At 40.6% G+C, this 20,678-nt stretch overlaps 2 protein-coding genes and 1 pseudogene across 2 annotated transcripts; 1 reads left to right on the forward strand and 2 right to left on the reverse strand.

Moving 5' to 3' along the window:
* Positions 1-2,817: 2,817 nt before the first annotated feature.
* Mycbp (MYC binding protein) lies at positions 2,818-13,244 on the reverse strand. The gene is made up of 5 exons (XM_070008869.1): positions 13,136-13,244; positions 12,864-12,936; positions 6,749-6,797; positions 5,652-5,781; positions 2,818-4,000 (listed from the first exon to the last, which is right to left on the reverse strand). The coding sequence occupies exons 1-5, from the start codon at positions 13,148-13,150 to the stop codon at positions 3,956-3,958; spliced, it is 312 nt and encodes a 103-aa protein (XP_069864970.1). The 5' UTR covers positions 13,151-13,244; the 3' UTR covers positions 2,818-3,955.
* A 129-nt stretch (positions 13,245-13,373) lies between these two features.
* Positions 13,374-15,683, reverse strand: Gja9 (gap junction protein alpha 9). The gene is made up of 2 exons (XM_070008774.1): positions 14,631-15,683; positions 13,374-13,526 (listed from the first exon to the last, which is right to left on the reverse strand). The coding sequence occupies exons 1-2, from the start codon at positions 15,681-15,683 to the stop codon at positions 13,374-13,376; spliced, it is 1,206 nt and encodes a 401-aa protein (XP_069864875.1).
* On the forward strand, positions 15,527-19,827 carry LOC138818036 (zinc finger protein 627 pseudogene; annotated as a pseudogene).
* The last annotated feature ends 851 nt before the right edge of the window (positions 19,828-20,678 follow it).

The raw sequence follows: 20,678 nt of genomic DNA on the forward strand, positions 1-20,678 counted from the left end.
CCCACAACCAACCAAAATAATAATAATAATACAACACTGGAAATAGTATGGAGTTATATTACTTAGGGAATAAAAACAAGAAGAGACTGTTCTGTACAGAAATTTTTTTCAAATATTCTCAATTCACGACTTGTTGAATCCACAGACACAGAACTCATGGATAGAGGGCTATAGTTCAAATGGATAGCTAACTCAAAAGAGCCAATTCCACCATTAGCAGTTTTGTCTAAAAACATATTCAAGTCACACTTCCTAAGTCTATAATGTAAATAGAAGAGGTCTTCATGTTTTTTATAGCAACCCCTCAAATACTAAATTGCAGTCATTTTTACCCACCAAGACAGTTGTCTCTGTCCTCCTTGAACATTTACAGTTCGTTCAATCATTCCTTCTATGATGGTGTTCAATAAAACTTTCTGTGGTGACAGAAATGTTTTATGTCTATTTTATTCAGTCTAATAGCCACTAGCCACATATGGAATGCCCACTAGAATTGTTGCTAGTGTGAATTAGGAACTGAATTCTTTTTTATTTGCCACATGTAGCTGATAGTTACTATGTTGGAAAAACACAGCCTTATAGGTGGTAGTTACCATGTTGGAAAAAAAAAGCCTTATATTTTCAAGTCTTCCAAATCAGGAGTGGGGAACCTTCTTCCTGACAAACATATTTATAATGTCACTCAGGGGCCATAAAAGATTGTGAATATAGGCTACAGGCAGCTGACAATGTACCATTCTGTAACAAATGATTCCTTGGGCCTTATATGGCCTGTCAAGTAGAGAACAAAAAGGAGATGTATATAGCCTTCAGGATAATAGCACCTGGACAATATTTCTATTAATGTTTTTTCAGTAATCATAGTGTACAAGGGGTTCACACTGGCAATCATTTATAGTACTATGTCAGTAATCTTACTAACTAAACTTGTATAACTGCATTTTTGAATTTAAATCTAAGACTTGATATTTTAAACTTTTTCATTTAGGCCTGGCAGTTTGGGTGTCCCAGATTACCATTTAAAAACTTGTTCCAGCTTGCTCTTCTAATTCAGTGGCACTTACAATTTAGCACTACTACCACCTGGTCTATATGTAGGCCTTCACAGTGTGCAAAGCACTTCTGTATCCATTATATTTGATCCTTACAACAACTTTATGAGGTAGGCAAGATGTGAAATTTATGTTTTATAGATAAGGCAGCTAAAGTGTAACTGAACTGGTGTGATCTATCTTCAGTTCCACTGATCATCTTCTTGTAGACAGTCTTCATTCAAATCCTTCACAGGAATGTTATAAAAAATAGCCTGGCACCAGTGGCTCACACTTGTAATCCTGGCTACTCACGAGGCTGAGATCTGAAGCTGAGATCTGAGGATTGTGGTTCAAAGCCAACCCTTGACAGGAAAGTCCATATGACTCTTAATGTCCAATTAAACACACACACACATACACACACACATGCCCAAAGGACTGTGGCTCAGAGCTAACCAAAAGAAAAACTAGCTCAGAGTCAATGCCCAGGCCTTGACTGGCACAAAAAACAAACAAAAACAAAAAACAAAAAAAAAAACCCTCTAGGCAAGGCTAACCCATATTACTAACTTGTAGTGCAGTTTGAATAGGGTAGTTCCACCTGAAAGTGTGATTATCCATCCCATTCTGTCCAAAAGGATGGTACAGAATGTGTTTAACTTACTGACATAAATAGCAACACTAGCCCCATGAGAAAAAAGCAAACAATGGTTGGCTTTCAGAAATAAAACTATTAGTTGGTTGCTGCTGGCTCACACCTGTAATCCTAGCTTACTAAGGAGACTTAAACCTAGAAAATGTTGTGGTTTGAAGCCAGTCCCAGCAGAAAAGTCATTGAGAATCCATCACCATTTAACCAGCAAAAATTGGGAGAAAAAAAAAAAACCTGGACTGGAGATGTGGCTCAAGTGGTAGCATAGCAGCCATGAACAGGCAGGCCAAACAAGCATGAGACTCAAGCCTCAGTACCAAACAACCAAAAAAACAAGCCTCTTTCCACAAGGGAATGATCATAATTACTTGAGGAAGCCTTCAAAGGGACATCTTAGCAAATCCTAAGCCATCTTTTATGTATCATAATCAACTTCCAGTCATCCATCTTCACCATAACCAGCACTTAGCTCAAAATTGCTATCCAGCTGGGCATGGTGGCACACGCCTATAATCCTAGCTACTCAGGAGGCTGATATCTGAGGATCACTGTTCAAAGCCAGCACAGACAGAAAAGGCCATGAAACTCTTAGCTCCAATAAACCACTCAGAAAACTGTAAGTGGTGCTACGGCTCAAGTGGTAGAGCACTAGCCTTGAGCTAAAGAGCTGAGGGACAGCACCCAAGCCCAGAGCACAAGCCCCATGACCAAAAAAAAAAAAAAAAAAAGAAACCTGCTATCCATGTAGTCGCACTCACATTAGTAAAAGAGGAAGAAATCTATCCAAGTGAATGTTCTTCCATCAGTATCTGGCATCACTCCCAAAACAAACTTGTGACAGGAGGAAACATACACCATAGCCACTTTTAAGCCAACTTGAGATTATAATGCCGTTATCTTTAGTTTGTTCATTTTCGAGAAGATGCCAGTGCCTTTGCTAATTAAACCAGCTTTCATTGGATGTGCATTCTGACCAAAAACTAAGGTAGTCTTTCTAATTACAAGGATAGAGTACAAGAAACAGGAGCACTTCTAAGTGTTAGTCTACCAGTGAAGAAAATAAGTGATTGACAAAACATCTGACCCTTAAGTCTTCAAAAAGACAGGAAAAAAGACTAACAAACAGGAATATAGTGCTTTACCATTTACAGATCTTGCACATACATTCTCATCTGACCCTCACAACAACCCTGTGAGGTAGGCAGTACAGATAGTCTTTCTCACTTAACAGTTAAGGAAAGTAAATCTGAGTGGCTAACCAATATGCCCAAAGTTAGAAACTAATTTGTATTAAGTATCAGTCTTTGGCCTAAAATTTCAATAGACCAATCTCCTCATTCTTGCCCTACCTACTTCACAGGGATAACGAAGATAAAATGAGTTGAAGGCTAGAAAAATATTTTGAGAGAGGAAAAAACCACTACAGAATTAAATTCACAAACTATAATTTTCCATCATATATGGCTCATTTCCCTTTCCATCCCAGCTTGTGCCGGGGCCCACAATTATATTAACTTCATTTTGTGCTCAACTTAGCAGTTAGGTAAGGCAGCATATCATTGTGATCCTGTTTAGAGTTATGTAAACTGCAATCGTGGTAACTGCATTATTAAGCAAACCGAAAACAAGGCTAGTATACAGGTAGGACTCACTAAAGCACAGAGCAAAGGCAACATATGTGACAGGGCATGATTGCATAGAAGGGAAACATGTCAAAGTTCACACTGACACATACAGTTCTCTAAGGCAAAGTGGTGGCAAAGAAGAGTTATTTGTTCTGCATTATATAAACAGCAGAAGACTCCTAGAAACTCGTGCAAAAGCATCTTATGTCACACATCTTTCCAGCTGCCTAAAGGAATATAACTACTGTCATCAACATTGTAAAGAATGACTGTATCTATGCTCATATCCTGAACCAAACAAACCAAGAAATACAATTCTGTGCTAAAATTCCTTGGCTAAACCACAACCAGTACCATCATTCTCAACCAGACTAATAAAACAGTGTCCTTTAAGGTAATTAATTGGTTGACGGTTTAGATTTCCTTCAGAATTTCCTTTGGATTCTCCTGCTTTAAGACCCAATGAATGTAATATTAATTTTTATTAGTGATTCTAAATATATGTGTTTAATAACAAACTGTGATAAGTGAACTTAACATATTAAAAGAGTTTTATAGCATCTGTCCAGAAAAGATTATATACTATACAAACTATTCAAGTCATACAAAACCATTTTTCAGTGTCTTTTCAACTGAGAAGAATCCTATTCAGCACGCTTCTCCTCTTGAGGTGGTTCATACTGAGCAAGCTATGGGGCAAAGACAGAGTAGTTTAAGTAAATTTTATTCTAAGGTAAAAAAAACATAGTAACAAAAAAGAGTTTGGATAATTATATCCCATTTAGTTAATCATTAACTACAATATATACCTATACTAATGAAAGCCCTTTTCTGTAAACTTTTACTATTACTGAAAAACTGATATTTAATTTCAGTTCTTTAATGAACATTTGATATTTGCATATCAAAGATTTTATATGCAATCAATTACATCTTCCCAAACATGCTATAAGGATCTGTCATCCTAGCCACCAAGTTTGTTGAAATTTCCCCCTAGAGGAAAAGTGTTTCGTAACATATTGATTTGGTCAGTCAATGAACAGTCAGTGAGGTCTTTGACTTAGAAGGTTAACTAGCAATTGTACAATGTGAAAACTTAAGATAATTGAAGATACTGTGGGTTTTTTTGTTTGGTTGTTTTTTTGATCGGTTGTGGGGCCTGAATTCTGGGCCTGGGCACTGTCCCTCAGCTTTTCAGCTCAAGGTTAGTGCTCTACCACTTGAGCCACAGCACCACTTCTGACTTTTCCTGCTTTTGGGGTGCTGAGGGATCGAACTCAGGGTCTCATGCATGCAAGGCAAAAACTCTACCACTGAGCCACCTTCCCAGCCCTGTTTTTGTTTTTTTTTTTTTGTCGGTCATGGGGCTTTGAACCCTGGACCTAGGCACTGTCCCTCAGTTCTTCAGCTCAAGGCTAGTGTTCTACCACTTAAGCTACAGCACCACTTTCTGGTTTTTCTGGTGGTTAACTGGAGATAAAAGAGTTTCACGGACTTTCCTCCCAAGTTAGCTTTGAACTGTGATCCTCAGATCTCAGCCTCCTTAGCTGCTAGGATTACAGGCGTGAGCCACCGGCACCTGGCCCTAGGTTTTCTTTTACACTAAATTGTGGTTCCTTGAAACAACACATAAAGTTCTTCCAACTAGCTGTCAGAATGAAAAGTTTATTATGCTTCAAATGCCTCATATACCTATTTTACTACTTCATACTATGAGAAATACCTAGAGGAACATAAAATGCATTATATGATTTAGAATGTAGTAAAACCTCAAAGGTTTATAGTAGATCTTGAAGTGTATGAAGTTTCATGGGAGTTTGAACAAAGAAAAAAACTTTAAAGCTAGATAAAATTAAGGGCAGTTCAGTTCTCTAAATTTACTCAACCTAGGCCACTAGACAGGATAGTGCAAACTGTGCACTGCACAACTCTAAAAGGCACTGTTCACAAAGCAGTAGCCTTATCCTGACCTTAACTAAGAATCTTAGAATTATGCATTTATTTAGACACAGCATTAACCAGTATTCCCATCTTTTTGCTGAACAAGTTCCAAAGAACCTCTTCATGACCACAGTTTGCTTGTCCTGTTTAGTTTGTAATGTGTGAAGCCTAAGTTTGCCCTGCATTTGATTCAGCTTGATTTTTACCTTCCTCTTTCCCTGACTGCTCATTTTAGTGAAATTTTGTTTTGGTTTGGCTTTTAGAGTGCTAACGGTTGAACCCATTGCCTTGCTCATGCTAGGCAAATTACCACTGAACTATATCCCTAGCCTGTTAGTGAAGTTTTCATCAGATAATTAAAAGTAAAAAGTTAAACATAAATTCCTTTCAAAATTTTACCTTTGCTTTCAGTTTTTTATTTTCTTCTACAGTAGCTTCATATTTTTCTTTCATTTCTGCCAATTCTAGGCGAAGCAGCTCTATTTCTGCATTTTCTGGGGTGGCAGCTCCTAAGTGATGCTTTAAAAAACTAACATCAATGTTAAAGAAATTACTTCGTAGTGTTGAGTAAATTTAATGAAATGTTAAAGAGTAGCATAAACATCCCTGACCAGAATTACCCACCAGACCATCAATATTTACCCAGAAATCACCATCTAAAAACTCAAATGTGGGGCTGGGAAGGTGGCTCAGTGGTAGAGCACTTGCCTTGCATGCATGAGGCCCTGGGTTCGATTCCTCAGCACCACATAAGCAAAAAGAAAACAGCCGGAAGTGGCGCTGTGGCTCAAGTGGTAGAGCGCTAGCCTTGAGCTGAAGAGCTGAGGGACAGCACCCAGGCCCAGAGTTCAGGCCCTACGACCAGACCCAAAAAAAAAAAAAACCTCAAACGTTTTTAATAAGCAAAAATATTTTAAAGGTTGTTTTTTGTCGTTTTGTTGGTCGTAAGTCTTGAGCTAACTCTGGGCTTGGACGCTGTCCCTCAGCTCTTCAACTCAAGGCTAGTGCTCTACCACTTGAGCTACAGTGCCACTTCCAGTTTTCTGGTAGCTAACTGGAGATAAAAGAGTCTCATGAGCCGGGCGCAGGTGGCTCACGCCTATAATCCTATCTACTCAGGAGCCTGAGATCTGAGGATAGAGGTTCAAAGCCAGCCTGGGCAGGAAAGTTCGTGAGACTCTTATCTCCAATAAACCGCTAGAAAACCAGAAGTGGTTCTGTGGCTCAAGCGGTAGAGTGCTCTCCTTGAGCTGAAGAGCACAAGGACAGCGCCCAAGCCCAGAGTTCAAGCCCCACGACCAACAAAAAAAAAAAGTCTCATGGACTTTCCTGCCCAGGCTGGTTTTAAACAGCAATCCTCAGATCTCAGCCTCCTGAGTAGTTAGGATTACAGGCATGAGCCACCAGTGCCTGGCAAGTTTTTATCTAATGTGAAAAAAAATTAAGAATTTCAAAAATAAGGTGCCTTTTTCTGACTCCAAAAATGAAAAGGATACTCCAAAGCACTATTAGGTTTCTCTGGTTCTTCATATAAGGCTACCAACACTGCAAATCAGAAAGCAAGAAAAAAGCAACAATTAAAGTCTTAAATTTGAATGGCTGAAATGCTTTATAATTCACTAAGTGTAACAACAATTACATGCCAAGACTATCCACACAGTTGCGGACACATCAAACAAGGTACCCCCTTAAAACTTAGAATCCATTGCATAAGATAAGCAAAAAATTGAATAGAATAACAAGTAGCAGCACTGGAATGATTGTTACAGAGCACAAGGCTCCAGAAAGGGAAAAGAAGACAGAGACCTGGCATTAAGTGGTTTAGACAAGGGAAGGCTTAGGAGACAAAAGAACAAGAACAACAACAAAAAAAAAAGAACAAGAACAATTCCAGTATGGCTAGGTGGAGTTATGGGTTATGTGAATGGAAAGATCTGGATCCAAACTAGGGAAGGACATATAAGTTTGGTTGGACTTTATACCTAAGAACAACAAGCATATAATTAAACCTTTTTAAGCAGAGGAGTGACAGAGTCACTCCAGACTGCTTATTGGCAGGCACTTTCTTAAGTGCAAGGATAATGAATAAGAAGCTAATGTGGCAACCCAGGTTAAAAAGACAGTGATAGAGATCATGATGTATAGTTTTTTATTTTTTATTTTTTGGTCAGTCATGGGGCTTGAACTCTGGGCTTAGGCATTGTCCCTCAGCTCTTCAGCTCAAGGCTAGAGCTTAAGCCATAGTGCCACTTCCCCTTTCCTGGTAGTTAATTGGAGATAAGAGTCTTGTGGGGACTTTCTTGCCTGGGCTGGCTTTGAACCAGATCCTCAGATCTCAGCCTCCTAAGTAGCTAGGACTGGAGGAGTGAGCCACTGGTGCCCGGCTGATTTTAATGGCAGCAGTTTCTATGCAGTAGACCAAAAGATTTTGATGAACTGTTTAATTTTTACAAGTTGCATAATTTGTTTTCTTGCAAAATAAAAATGTAATATAAATGCTTTCACCTAAAAAAAAAAAAAAAGACAATGACAGAGATGAGACAAAGTGGAGAAACATTTTAGGAGAAAAGCAATAGGGCTGAGAAGAATCTTTTGATTCAAAATGTCCAGACTGAAGGGAATTTTTTTTGTATCAGTAGTTGACCTTGAACTCCAGACTGGGCACTGCCCTAGAGCTTTTTTAAAAACTCAAAGCTAGTAATCTACTACTTGAGCCAAAGCTCTACTTATGGCCTTTTTGGTGGTTAATTGGAGATTAAATTTTTAAAAAAATCTCAGGGGCTTTCCTGACTGGACTGACTTTGAACCATGATCCTCAGATCTCATCATGAGTAGTTAGGATTACAGGCATGAGCTATAGGTACCAGGCTAAGATTGAAGTTTTGATACAGCATACTAAATAATCACCAACCAAAGACCAGTTATCAATGTTCTCAGATCAGCTTTAAAATATATATTAGAGCCAGGTACCAGTGGCTCACGCCTGTAATCCTAGCTACTCAGCAGGCTGAGATCTGAGGATTGTAGTTCAAAGCCAGCTCCGGCAGGAAAGTCCATGAGATTCTTATCTCCAACTAACCACCAAAAACCAGAAGTCCATGAGACTCTTATCTCCAACTAACTGCCAAAAAACCAGAAGTGGTACAGTGGCTCAAGTGAGAACACTAGCCTTGAGCTGAAGAGCTAAGGGACAACACCGAGGCCCAGAGTTCAAGCCCCATGACCGACAAAAAAAAAAAAAAAATATATATATATATATATATATATATACACACACATATATATATAATATGCAGTAATATATATAACAGCTCCTGTGAGCACTAACTTATCTATTGATAAGCAAATGCCTCCTAGAATTTATTAATGTCTTAAAGCAGTAGCTAACAGTTTAGAGCATGAAACTCTGAAGTCTGACAAAAAGCAAAAAATACATACCTCTACAAAAAAATGCATATGTACAGCTCAAGAAGTCCTGTGCTAAACCAATTCATGTGTCCCTTTTATCTTTTTATAACTTAAAATAATAAAGACAATATGAAAAATCGAACTGGCAACTACTTTTACCTTCAGCTACTAAATCTGTCAGTGGAACTTACAAGGTTAGTAACTGCAGAATGTAAATATTAAGATTCCTGTGCTTGTCTATGGATGAATACACTTCCTTTAATCAGATAAAGAAAGCTTTGTACCAAATCATGTTCCCCTTTTTGCTTTAGAAGCCAGGATTCTTTTTTTTGGGGGGGTGGGGTCCGGTCGTGGGGCCTGAACTCTGGGCCTGGGTGCTGTCCCTTCAGCTCTTCAGCTCAAGGCTAACGCTCTACCACTTGAGCCATAGCGCCACTTCCGGCTTTTTTCTTTTTGCTTATGTGGTGCTGAGGAATCCAACCCAGGGCCTCAGGCATGCAAGGCAAGCGCTCTACCACTGAGCCATCTTCCCAGCCCAGAAGCCAGGATTCTTAGAGGTTGGCACTGTCCCTAGAAGTTTTCCATTCAAAGTATTCTAAGAATGAAGTTTCATATACAGCATGCTAAATAAGCACCAACTAAAAACTATTAGTACACTCAGATCAGCAATAAAATATACTGCCATATTTTCATATCTAATAATTCACATGAGTACTATTTTGTACATTCATTGAATAAACTCAAATTTTTAGTACCCATATAAAAATAACTAAAATGTCTCTTCTTCCAAAGGATTTGTGTATGCTGGTCCTGGGGCTTGAACTCAGGGCCTGGGGGATGTCCTGGAGCTTTTGTGTTCAAGTCTGATATAAGAAGCTAATATAGAAACCCAGTTTAAAAAGACAGTGATGGGGGAGGGGGGAGGCTGGGAAGGGAGGTGAAGGGTAAACAAAGGAGGAGGCTGCAATGCTTGGTAAGAAATGTATGCATTATCCTGCCCATGTAATTGTAACCCCTCTGTACAGTATGTTCACAAATAAAATTTTTTAAAAAAAGGAAAAAAAAACACCAAAAAAAAAAAAAAGACAGTGATAGAGATGATAATACTGTTTGTTTGTTTGTTTTTTTGGTCATGGGGCTTGAACTCTGGGCCTGAGCATTGTCCCTCAGCTCTTCAGCTCAAGGCAGCACTCTACCACTTGAGCCACAGTGCCACGTCCAGTTTTCTCGTAGTTAATTGGAGATCATAGTCTCAAGGGCTTTCCTGCAGGAGCTGGCTTTGAATCACAATCCTCAGGTCTCAGCTTCCAGAGTACCAAGGATTACAAGCATGAGCCACCAATGTCGAACTGACCCATCTTTACCCTTTCTCTTACAGTGTTCTAATGTTAGAAGCAATTTCAAATCCTCCTTAAATAGCTGGTAAAAATAACGTAAATTAAATCTGTACAAAGCATATATGTTTAAAGCTCAAAACCAATAGATTCTGTTATCTGGTGTTACTCAGGAGACTGGAAATCTAAGAGACTGAGGGCTTAGATTCTTTTTTTTTTTTTTTTTTTTTGTCTTTTCTTTTTTGGTACTGGGGATCGAACCCAGGACGTTGCACTTGCTAGGCAAGCGCTTTGCCACTGAGCTACATCCCAGCCCTGAGGGCTTAGATTCTTGTGTACAAGTATGCAAAGGAAATGAAATCTCCAGGTTTCCATCACTAATGAAGGAAAATCCTTGAATAGCTATAACCTGTGCATATTCTGTGCATTCAGTTTTTTCCAAACTGTCACTTTTCTGCCTTTTACTAGACTGTTTTTATTTAACTCCATCTAGCCACCTTGGCCTTCTTTTTTTTTGGGGGGGGGGCGGGGGGGTCCGGTCATGGGACCTGAACTCTGGGCCTGGATGCTGTCCCTCAGCTCTTCAGCTCAAGGCTAGCACTCTACCACTTGAGCCACAGCGCCACTCCCAGCTTTTTTCTTTTTTTGCTTATGTGGTGCTGAGGAATCGAACCCAGGGCCTCAGGCATGCAAGGCAAACGCTCTCTACCACTGAGCCACCTTCTCAGCCCCACCTTGGCCTTCTTATCTTGGCTCAGTATCCCTTATCCAAAATGCTTGGAACCAAAAATATTTCCAGCTTTTTTTCAGATTTTGGAATGCTTGCACATACATGAGATATCTTGGGGATAGAATCAAAGAGTAAACATGAGATCCTTTTGTTTCAAATACACTTTATATACAAAGCCTAAAGGTAATTTTACACTGTTGTATTTCAGCTGACATGTTACATACAGTTAGGTCATGTCAACAGTGGCTCACACCTGTAATACTAGCTATTCCAGAGGCTAAGACCTGAAGATTGACATTTGAAACCAGCACAATCAGACAAATCAAAGACTATCTCTAATTCACTAGCAAAAGTAGAGCTGTAGCTCTAGAGGGAGAACACCATCTTTGAGCAAAAAAGGCAAGCAAGAATGTGTGGCTCTACTACATACACAAAAAAAAAAAAAAAAAAATGGGGGGGAGGAGGCATTTTGGATTACAGATCAGTTTAGGGATGCCTGACCTGTTATTTCCAAGAGTTCTTGACATCATACATTGTTTCATTTAAATCTCTGCTCAGTTATCTTATAAGCAAGGCTGTCCCCAGTACTCTATGTAACTTTATTCCCTTAACTATGTACCAAGACTTTAGTCTGAACATTTACGGCTATCTGGCAAAGCTATACGTTTCTTTGCAGATCATCTGTCTCCCTAATTTCCATACAAACTCATAAGAACTAGGCTTTACTTCACCACTGTATCCACTAAAAGAAAGGAACATATTTCTTGAGAGAATGTCACTCCAAGCATCTGTGACACTACCAGAGACAACATAGCACAGTGTTTTTATGAAGTAGTTTCTTAGTATTTGCTAGTTTATTTGTAAAGACAGAGAAATCTACCTGCACCAAAGTTGGTAGCTATTCAAAATTGCTAACCCATCCAGGTATGAGAACTAAAAGCCCTGCTTCTTGCTAAAATTTGTCCATTCTCCCAATTTTCCCCTAGCCTTTGTTTCCCCCATAAGATAACCAAATTATTTTGCTTTCTAATCTTCCTATTCTCATATGGACCATGGTCCTCATCCACCAAGCAATTCACTTAACTCTAGAAAAATCCTACCCAGTGCACTGAGATGATACAAGGCCTTCAAATTACTTACTGCTCAGCTAATAAAGAAAGCAATATTATACAATCTTGGAATCCTCAGGTTTCAAGCACCTTACCTACTCAAACTCAGGACATCAGAGATACAGAATAACAGAATGCTTCCATTAAAAAAAAAATGTCAGCAATAGCTGGGCATCCACTGTGGCTCATGCCTGAAATCCTAGCTACAAAGGAGGCTGAGATCTTAGAAGCGCTTCGAAGCCAGCCCAGGCAGGAAAAGTCCATCAGATTCTTACTCCAGTTAACACCAAAAAAACCTGGAAGTGGAACTGTGGCTCAAGTGGTAGAGTGCTAGCCTGGAGAGAAAAAAAAATTTTAAACCTCCAATAACAGCGGAGTTCAAGCCCAGGACCAGCGCGCATGGCACACGTGCACGCACACACACACTCAACAATATCATCTTCAGAGTGCTCTCAAGCTCCTTAAACTGTAATTCTACTTTAGTTATGAAATCTACACAAAAGAGCTGCTGTAGAAGTCTTAAGGAATAGAAGTTGAAAAGCCTGTGGATAGCCAAGTTGTCTACGAGTTGCCCATTTAGGGAATTTAAACCCACTGAATCACTTTATAGCCTACTTTCAAATCTGGTCGTTTTTCCAGGAGCTCTTGGTTCGAGGAAAAATGTTAAGATTCTTAAGACTCCGCCAAGTGTGCGAGGGCGGAAGGGATTGGGGTTTCAAGGTCTTTAGCAAACACGTCCACTGTAACTGCTCGAGGCAAAGCAACGGAAGTTGGAGAGACTTTGCAACAGCTGCAAGAGTTTCACTCCTCGCGGCGAGCGGTGGCAGGAGCGAGGCTCGAGGGCCGGGCCGGACTGGGCGACATCCGGCGGCGGCGTGCGCCGGGCTCGCTGGGCCGCCGCGCCCCCCGGGCTCACCTCTCCGGATCCCAGGCTGCACGGGCCCCACCTGTTCCCCTCGGGTCCCCACGCCCCAGCCCCTCGGGAGCCGCACTGAAGAGCACCAGGAGCCCTATCCTGGCCCACGCTCACCCTTGGTCAGTGTGTCCAGCACCCCCGACTTCTCCAAGTATCTCCGGAACTGCTCACGCTTCGAGTCGGCGGCCTGAGGAGACACCGCGGGGTAGTGACCCGAGCCCGGGGGCCGGAGCAGGAAGAAGGCGCTGGGAGTCCGGCCACCCCGCCTCGCCTCGCCTCGCCACCTCGAGCCCCTAAAACCTGCACGCGCGCCCCAGCTCCCACCCGGAGCCGACCAGCGGCTGGCAACCGCCCGCACGCCCCCAGCCACGCCGCGCCCCCCTCACTTTGTAATGGGCCATAGTGACAGCGGCGTCGCTGGCGCCGAGACTCGGGCTGGCGGGCTCAGAGGAGCACTGCTCATGCGCGCAGGGGGCTGCGCGCCTGCGCTGTGACCAGACTCGGGCCCGGGTGGCCGGGGCGGGGCCTGTTTTCATGGCGACCAGGACGCCGTGCCTCTGCCATGGCAGTCGGAGCCCAGGGAGGCTGCGTACGCCCGCCCCTGCGGCTGGCCTTTCCTTCCCCCTAGCCTTCCTCTTCCGGTCCCCCGGCGCGGCGGTTGCTGAGCGGAGAGGCCTGGGCTCGGGAACTCGTCGCAAGTGTCCAGGTGGGGCCCCAGGTGGGCGTGGTGCCGGGGCGGGGCCGGAGCGCGGGCCCGCGGCTTGGGGAGGGTTGGCCCTGGGGGGTGGGGAGGTGGAGGACGCCCCTTCTTGACCTGGGCCTTGGGAGTCGTGGCGGCCTATCTGTTTGTGCCGGGCTTCTTGGCTTTCGTCCGAAAAAAGAGAAGGGGGAACAAAACGCGCTGGACGCACGCAGGGGGCTCGGGCGCTCGTGACTGGAGCAGGGAGTGTTTGGTTAGATCGAGTTTGAAGCCCGGCTTTTCCTGTGAAAAGCTGTTTTTGTGGCTGACTTCCAGGGGCCTCTGGAAAAGCCGTGTGCTAACAAGCTACGCTTTTGAGCTAGAATTGTGTGTCGGTCCGCGTTCTAAACAGTTTTCGTTTTAATCCTCACACCACCCATGTAGGACAAGTAGTAAATGGGCCAGGTTGCAGGAGTAGAGCCGAAACAGACTCCAATCCCGGAAGTAAATCCCCAGGCTGCAAAACCTGTGAAAGCCAGCCTGGGCCCCTTTTAACATTTTTATTTGCCAGGTAGCATTGTGATTGTACTTAACACCCGTCAGTTTGCAAGTGTTAGTTCAACAGCAAGTCTCTAAGTTTTCTAATACAAGAGCAAACAAAATCAATTTCGTGTCCAAAGGAAAAAAATTAACTAAAAGGAAAAACTATACAGATCAAGAAAAAATTAACAAAGCCACAAGAAAACTTGATCCCAAACCATTTAGCCCCTGTTTGGAGCATGTGGTTTTTTTTTTTTTCCTCTAAATAAGTTTTTCACATATTTTGAAGAGAGGATAAAGAAATCCTGGTTTAGTTATCCTATGTTTTTTAATTTGGAATTTTCAAAATTAGAGCTGTTTCAGTTTCTGAAGGAAACTAGCAGTTGTCTGTCTAACAGCTATCTACTTCCTCCTCCTCCACCACTAGGCAACTTCTGTGGTGGGAATAATATATAGAATGTCCAAAAGACAGCATGTGTTCAGATCTGAAGGTCTGTGGAAACCCGCCTACCAATGAAGTTGTTCCTCAGGGACACTGACTTACTGGGAGGATTATTGTAGGTTCTAACAGACTTTGGCTCAAAGGATAACTGTCCTAAAGAATCAGGAGTGTCAACTGGTTGGGAATCTCCTCCTTGTTTCCTTAAATTCTTACCACTAACCTCTTTTCCAGATACTTTATGAGTGCCTTTGTTACCTAAGTCTATAGGATGAAGGACCCTACAGCTGGTACTAAGGGTACACATCCCATTATTTTCCTCTTCATCCAAAATGTGACTGTTAGGAGCTGCCTGAAACACAGAAAATGAATTTAAACTCTGGTGTACTGCTGTGTGTGTTGGTTTTTCCACCAACAAGTTGTCATCAGATACAGAAGAGAATCTCTTCAGTGAATTTGTTGGTGTGCCCTGATATTTGGCTACGTTTAACTTTGACTTGTTTGCATGGTATTGATTATGTTTATACTTTGATTTATATTGTCCCCAAAGCCCTCTTTTAATCTTTTTAAAACCAAGGTGGAAAATTTCTAGAATGTTTAAGAAAAGTGAAACTGTGGCTATGAACTGCATAAATAATAGGAATATTGTCTTTTCTGTTGGTCTTGAGATAAAACAATCAATTATATTTGGACATGGGTGGCCATGGCATTTAAATAGAGGATCTAAGTGAAATCCATATAGGAAGTACTGTCCAGTCATGAACCCAACTTCAAACACAGAGCGAGTGAAAATGTGTATCACATAAGTGCAAAGCAAGCTTCCTCTAAGTGGAGCTTTATTTGGTTTCCTTTTCCCCTCCAGCTGGCAAAGCTCTTGTTCCAGTCTTCTTTGATCCTCAGGCATTTTAAACTCTACTTCCTCCAGTTCTTTTTTCAATTGAGCTTTTAACCGCTGCCTCTCTTTCTGTAGAGCTCTCAGTCGATATAAAGCATGGCCCATGTAGACCAGAGATGGTGAAGACACAAATATTACTTGTAGAACCCAGTATCTAATGAGGGAGATAGGAAAAGCCTGGTCATAGCACACATTTCTGCAACCTGGTTGTTCTGTATTGCAGATGAAGTCAGACTGTTCATCATTCCAGACATCTTCAGCTGCTATCCCCAGAACAAGCATGCGAAATATGAACAAGATGGTGAGCCAGATCTTTCCAATCATGGTAGAGTGAATATGGACTTCCTCCAGAACACCTCCAAGAAGGTTCCAGTCCCCCATATTTGTTTATTCAGCCATTGTAGCTCTGAATCATAGCAAATAGGAGGCAGATAAAATCTTCCATTATGAAGAGAGCGGTAGTTCTTAAACCTATAGCCAAAATATGCACAAATAATCTTTTTTTCATGTGTTAATTGTTTCACATTTACTACAAATAGCAGTAATAATCTATAACAGAACATATTTCAGGTTTAAGAGATTTAAAATCACATGTACGAGTACAAAAAAGATGATACATAGTATATCTTGTCTATTAAGAATAGAATTATTAATTGGGTGCTGGTGGCTCATACATATCTATAATCCTAACTACTCAGGAAGCTGAGATCTAAAAAAATCATGGTTTCAAGCCAACCCAGGCAGGAAAGTCTATGAGATTGTTATCCCCAATTAACAACCAAAAAAACTGAAGTGGAGCTGTGGCTAACATGGTAGAGCACTAGCATTGAGCGAAACAGCTCAAGGACAGGGGCCAGGCTCTGAGTTCAAGATGCAGGACCAATACAAAAAAATAAGAATAGAATTGTTGTGGTGGGGTATGGTTCAGTGGTGGAGTATATGCGTATTGTGCTTGAAGTACGGGGTTCACTCCTCAGCAGCAAAAATGAAAGTTATAGGATTCCCTATCAGAAGTAATTTTATTTAGCTGAAGATTATGGTTGATTTCCTTAATCTACAAACAGGTTCCTAAAATTATTGATTTGATCTTACAAACCTATTAAGTTTGTTTTATAGAAAAAGTTGTAACTGCTCCATAACTTTCTGAGTCTTCCTTTCTGACACTACCCTACTCACTTTCCTCTTTTGACTACTGAGAGGTGTCCCAACTGGCCTATCCTCCATTGCTCTTGTGAACTTCACTGACCCCTGGGTCCAAGAGGAAGATACTAAGTACCACAGAGGCCAAAAATGGAGTCTGTGAGCTTTGAGGATGTAGCTGTGAACTTCACCTCAGAGGAGTGGGCTTTACTGGATCCTTCCCAGAAGAAACTCTATAGAGATGTGATGTGGGAAATCCTCAGGAACCTGACTTCTTTAGGAAAAACACAGGAAGACCAGAACACTGAAGATGACTACAGAAATTTCAGAAGAAGTGTAAGAAGTCAAGTGCTCAGGAGACTCTGTGAACATAGTGAAGAAGGTGAAGAAGTCTTTAGCCAGATTGCAGATCCTGTTGTGAATGATACTCCTGCTGGAGTAAAGTGGTTTGAAAGCCAGGTGTGTGGTGATGTCTTCATTGGTCCTTCACTCCTAAGTATGCCTATCACTGTTCAAACTGGACATGAGCCTTATGAATATCAGGACTGTGGAGAGAATCTGTATAAATGCAGGGAATATGGGAAAGCTGTTAGTTATCCTGAATGCTTTGTGAAGCATGAACCAACTCATACTGAAGAGAAACCCTTTGAACATACAGAATGTGAGAAAGCCCTCAGGAGTCATAATTATAGTCAAATACATGAAAAAAATGACAAAGAGAAAACAAATGTGTATAACCAAAGTGGTGAAGCCTTGTCTTGTTCCAGTGGCCCTCAATACCAGGAAGGAATTCACACTGGAGAAAAACCCTATGTGTGTAAGCAGTGTGGGAAAGCCTTTTCTTTTTTGAGTAGTATTCGAAGGCATGAACGAGCACACACAGGAGAGAAACCCTATGTGTGTAAGCAATGTGGGAAAGCCTTCAGTCACTTGACTAATTTTCAGCAACATGAACGAACTCACACAGGAGAGAAACCTTATGTGTGTAAGCAATGTGGGAAAGCCTTCACCTATTACAATTCCTTTCAAACACATAAAAGAAATCACACCGGAGAGAAACCCTATTTATGTAAACTGTGTGATAAAGCCTTCACTAGTCGCACTTCCCTTCGATATCATGAGAGCATTCACAGTGGAGAGAAACCCTATGTGTGTGAGCAATGTGGGAAAGCATTCCCTTGTACAAGTTCCATTCGAAGACATGAAAGGACTCACACTGGAGAGAAACCCTTTCTGTGTAAGCAATGTGGGAAAGGTTTCAGCTCTTCCAGTTCCTTTAGAATACATGAACGAACTCACACTGGAGAAAAACCTTATAAATGCAAGGAGTGTGGTAAGGCCTTCACTGGTCACAGTTCCCTTCGTTGCCATGAAAAAATCCATAGTGGAGAGAAACCTTACAAATGTAAGCAATGTGGAAAAGCTTTTTCTTCTTTGAGTAATTTTAGAAGACATGAACAAATTCACACTGGTGAGAAACCCTATGTGTGTAAGCAATGTGGGAAAGCCTTCACTTGTTCTGGTTCCCTTCAGAAACATGAAAGGACTCACAAGGTAGAGAATTCTAAAATAGAATGTGAGAATGCCTCATTGTTACATGACCTTTCTAACAAACATGACAGTACAGAGGAAAGAGAATTAGAATCAGTGTAAAGTGTTAAGGATGTCTGTAATCATCTCACAGAATTCACAAATGAAAAATGGCCCACTGTGGTAAGAAGAAATGTGCAAAAGTCTTTTGTCATCCCATAACTAAGAGCTTACCTAGGACAAAAAAAAAAATCTTGTGAACATTAAAAACAACGTTCTGGCAAATTCCTCCTGTGATGGAATCCTACAAAAAAGTTTTATGAAGAGCTTGATGCAAAGTCATTTCTATAGACTGCTCTAGAAATTGCTCAAACTGAAAAAGATTTTCTGAAAGTTACAAGTATATTATGTTTACTAGTGAGTCATTCTTAAAATAGACCTCTGGACTATGGATTGTTTTATTTCATTAGGATTTGAACTTAGACTATATTTCCAATTTTCACCTTCTAAAAGAAGTGTTGAAGTAACCTCTAAGGTTCAAGTAATAGGACATGAGGTAGTGTCCTTTTTAGTCATTGGGTAGTAACTTTTATCTTTTTTTTTATTTTTAACTATTTTGGTTCCTTGCATAAATCAAGATGTAGTTCTAATAAGCCAGGAGACTTAATTTTAAATATCTTTAAAGTAATGTGGTTAATGTGCCACTAAAAATTAATTTGTTAGTTGCTAGTATTTTCCTACTAGACATTTGTGGAAGATTCTTATATATTTATATAGCTTCTTTGTTACCATTCTTTTTTCATCACTGTGACTGAATACATGAGAGAAACAACTTGGGGAACAATTATTTTGCTCATGATTTCAGAGGTGTCTGTTCATCATGGTGAAACAAGCCGTTTACATGGCAAATAGGAGCAAAGGAGTGCCTATAAAGAAGAGGCCAGGGCAAGACAAAGCCCCTTAGGGCATCCCTTCCCTACTCCTTCAACATAGGCTCCTACCTCCTAGTGATGTCACCGTATTATAAACTCATCAAGGCATGAGTCCATTCATTGGATCAAGAGCCCTCTTGTTCTAATCATCTCTGGAAATGGTAATACAGACACCATGAAGTGTGCTTTACCAGACTTAGGTATCTTTAAGTCCAGTCAAGTTTACAATGAAAATCATCATAGTCTTTTTTTTCAGATCAACTGATGTTTATTATGTGGATTTTGTACCATTTACTTTTTTATGTATATTTTCTTGAGGATTTTTGTACATATTTTTAGGAAGTTTCTGAAGTGTTTTAACCAATGTTGTCTTTTTCATTAGTGAGAAAGTATCTGCAAATATTCCCTACCATGTTTATAAATTAGATCAAGTTTGCCAAACATTTCCTTTCATGTTGAGAGTGATTATTATACTATATGCTGACAACTAATAATGTTTTTTTCTTTATGCAAGTTTTACTTTATGTTTATATTGTTATAGCTTCATTTTGATAATAGTTTGTTGTTCATCAGAAGAAAAGATGTCATGCTGTTATTAGTGTCCTTCTGCTAGAGACATGAAACACATAAATTTGTCAAGTAATATGTAATAATTTATACTAATAAATCTGTCCACAAACCATTAAAAAAATAGCCAAAGTCAATAGGGTTTTGTTGTTGTTCTAGTACTGGGGCTTGAACTTCACTTCTTGTGCTCTCACTTAGTTTTTTTACCTCACATCTAGCATTCTACCACTTGAGTCCCACACTACCTGGCATTTTTTTTAAACAGATTGCAATCTTTTAAAATTTATTTTCTATTGTTATTATAAAGGTGATATACAAAGGGGTTATAGTTATGTAAGTCAGATAAAGAGCACATTTCCTTTTTTTTTGTTTTGTTTTGTTTTAGTTTTTTGTCAGTCATGGGGCTTGAACTCTGGGCCTGGGCGCTGTCCCTCAGCTCTTTAGCTCAAGGCTAGCACTCTACCACTTGAGCCACAGAGCCCACTTCCAGCTTTTTTATTGTCTATGTGATGCTGAGGAATTGAAACCCAGGGCCTCATGCATGTGAGCAAGCACCCTACCACTGAGCCACCTTCCCAGCCCACTATCTGGCATTTTGTTGGTTTTTGGACTTTTCTGCCAGGGCTTTAAACCTTGATTCTCTAGGTCTCAGCCTTCTTTCATCACAAGAGGGAGATGCAAGGTGGCTTATGCCTATAATCCTAACTACTCAGGAAACAAAGATCTAGAATGGTTGCGGTTTGAGTCCATTCTTGGCAAAAACTTCATATGACCCTATTATAGCCAATAAAAACTGAGCAAGGTGGTATACATTTATCATCTCATTCTGGAAGTATAAATAGGAGGATTATGGTTCAATCTAACCTGATCATAAATGTAAGACCCTTTGAAAGCATAAAAGCTACAGTATAGCCTAAGTAGTAGGGTATCTAACATGCACAGGACTCTGAGTTCAAACCCTAGTACCACAAAAAAAAAAAGTAAAAAAAAAATGTAGCGTTTAACTAAACCAGAGGAATTAGATGTGACTCTTAATAAAGAAATATAGATAGCTTGTTTTTTTGTCAGTGATGGGACTTAAAACTCAGGGCCTGGTCACTGTCTCTGAGCTCTTTTTACTCAGGGTTAGCACTCTATCACTGTGAATCACAGCACTACTTAACAGTTTTCTGGTAGTTAATTGGGGATAGGAGTCTCACAGAGCCAG

This window comes from Dipodomys merriami, unplaced genomic scaffold (genome assembly GCF_024711535.1).
Source record: "Dipodomys merriami isolate MVZ:Mamm:240054 unplaced genomic scaffold, mDipMer1.0.p SCAF_71, whole genome shotgun sequence".
Lineage (NCBI taxonomy): Eukaryota > Metazoa > Chordata > Mammalia > Rodentia > Heteromyidae > Dipodomys > Dipodomys merriami.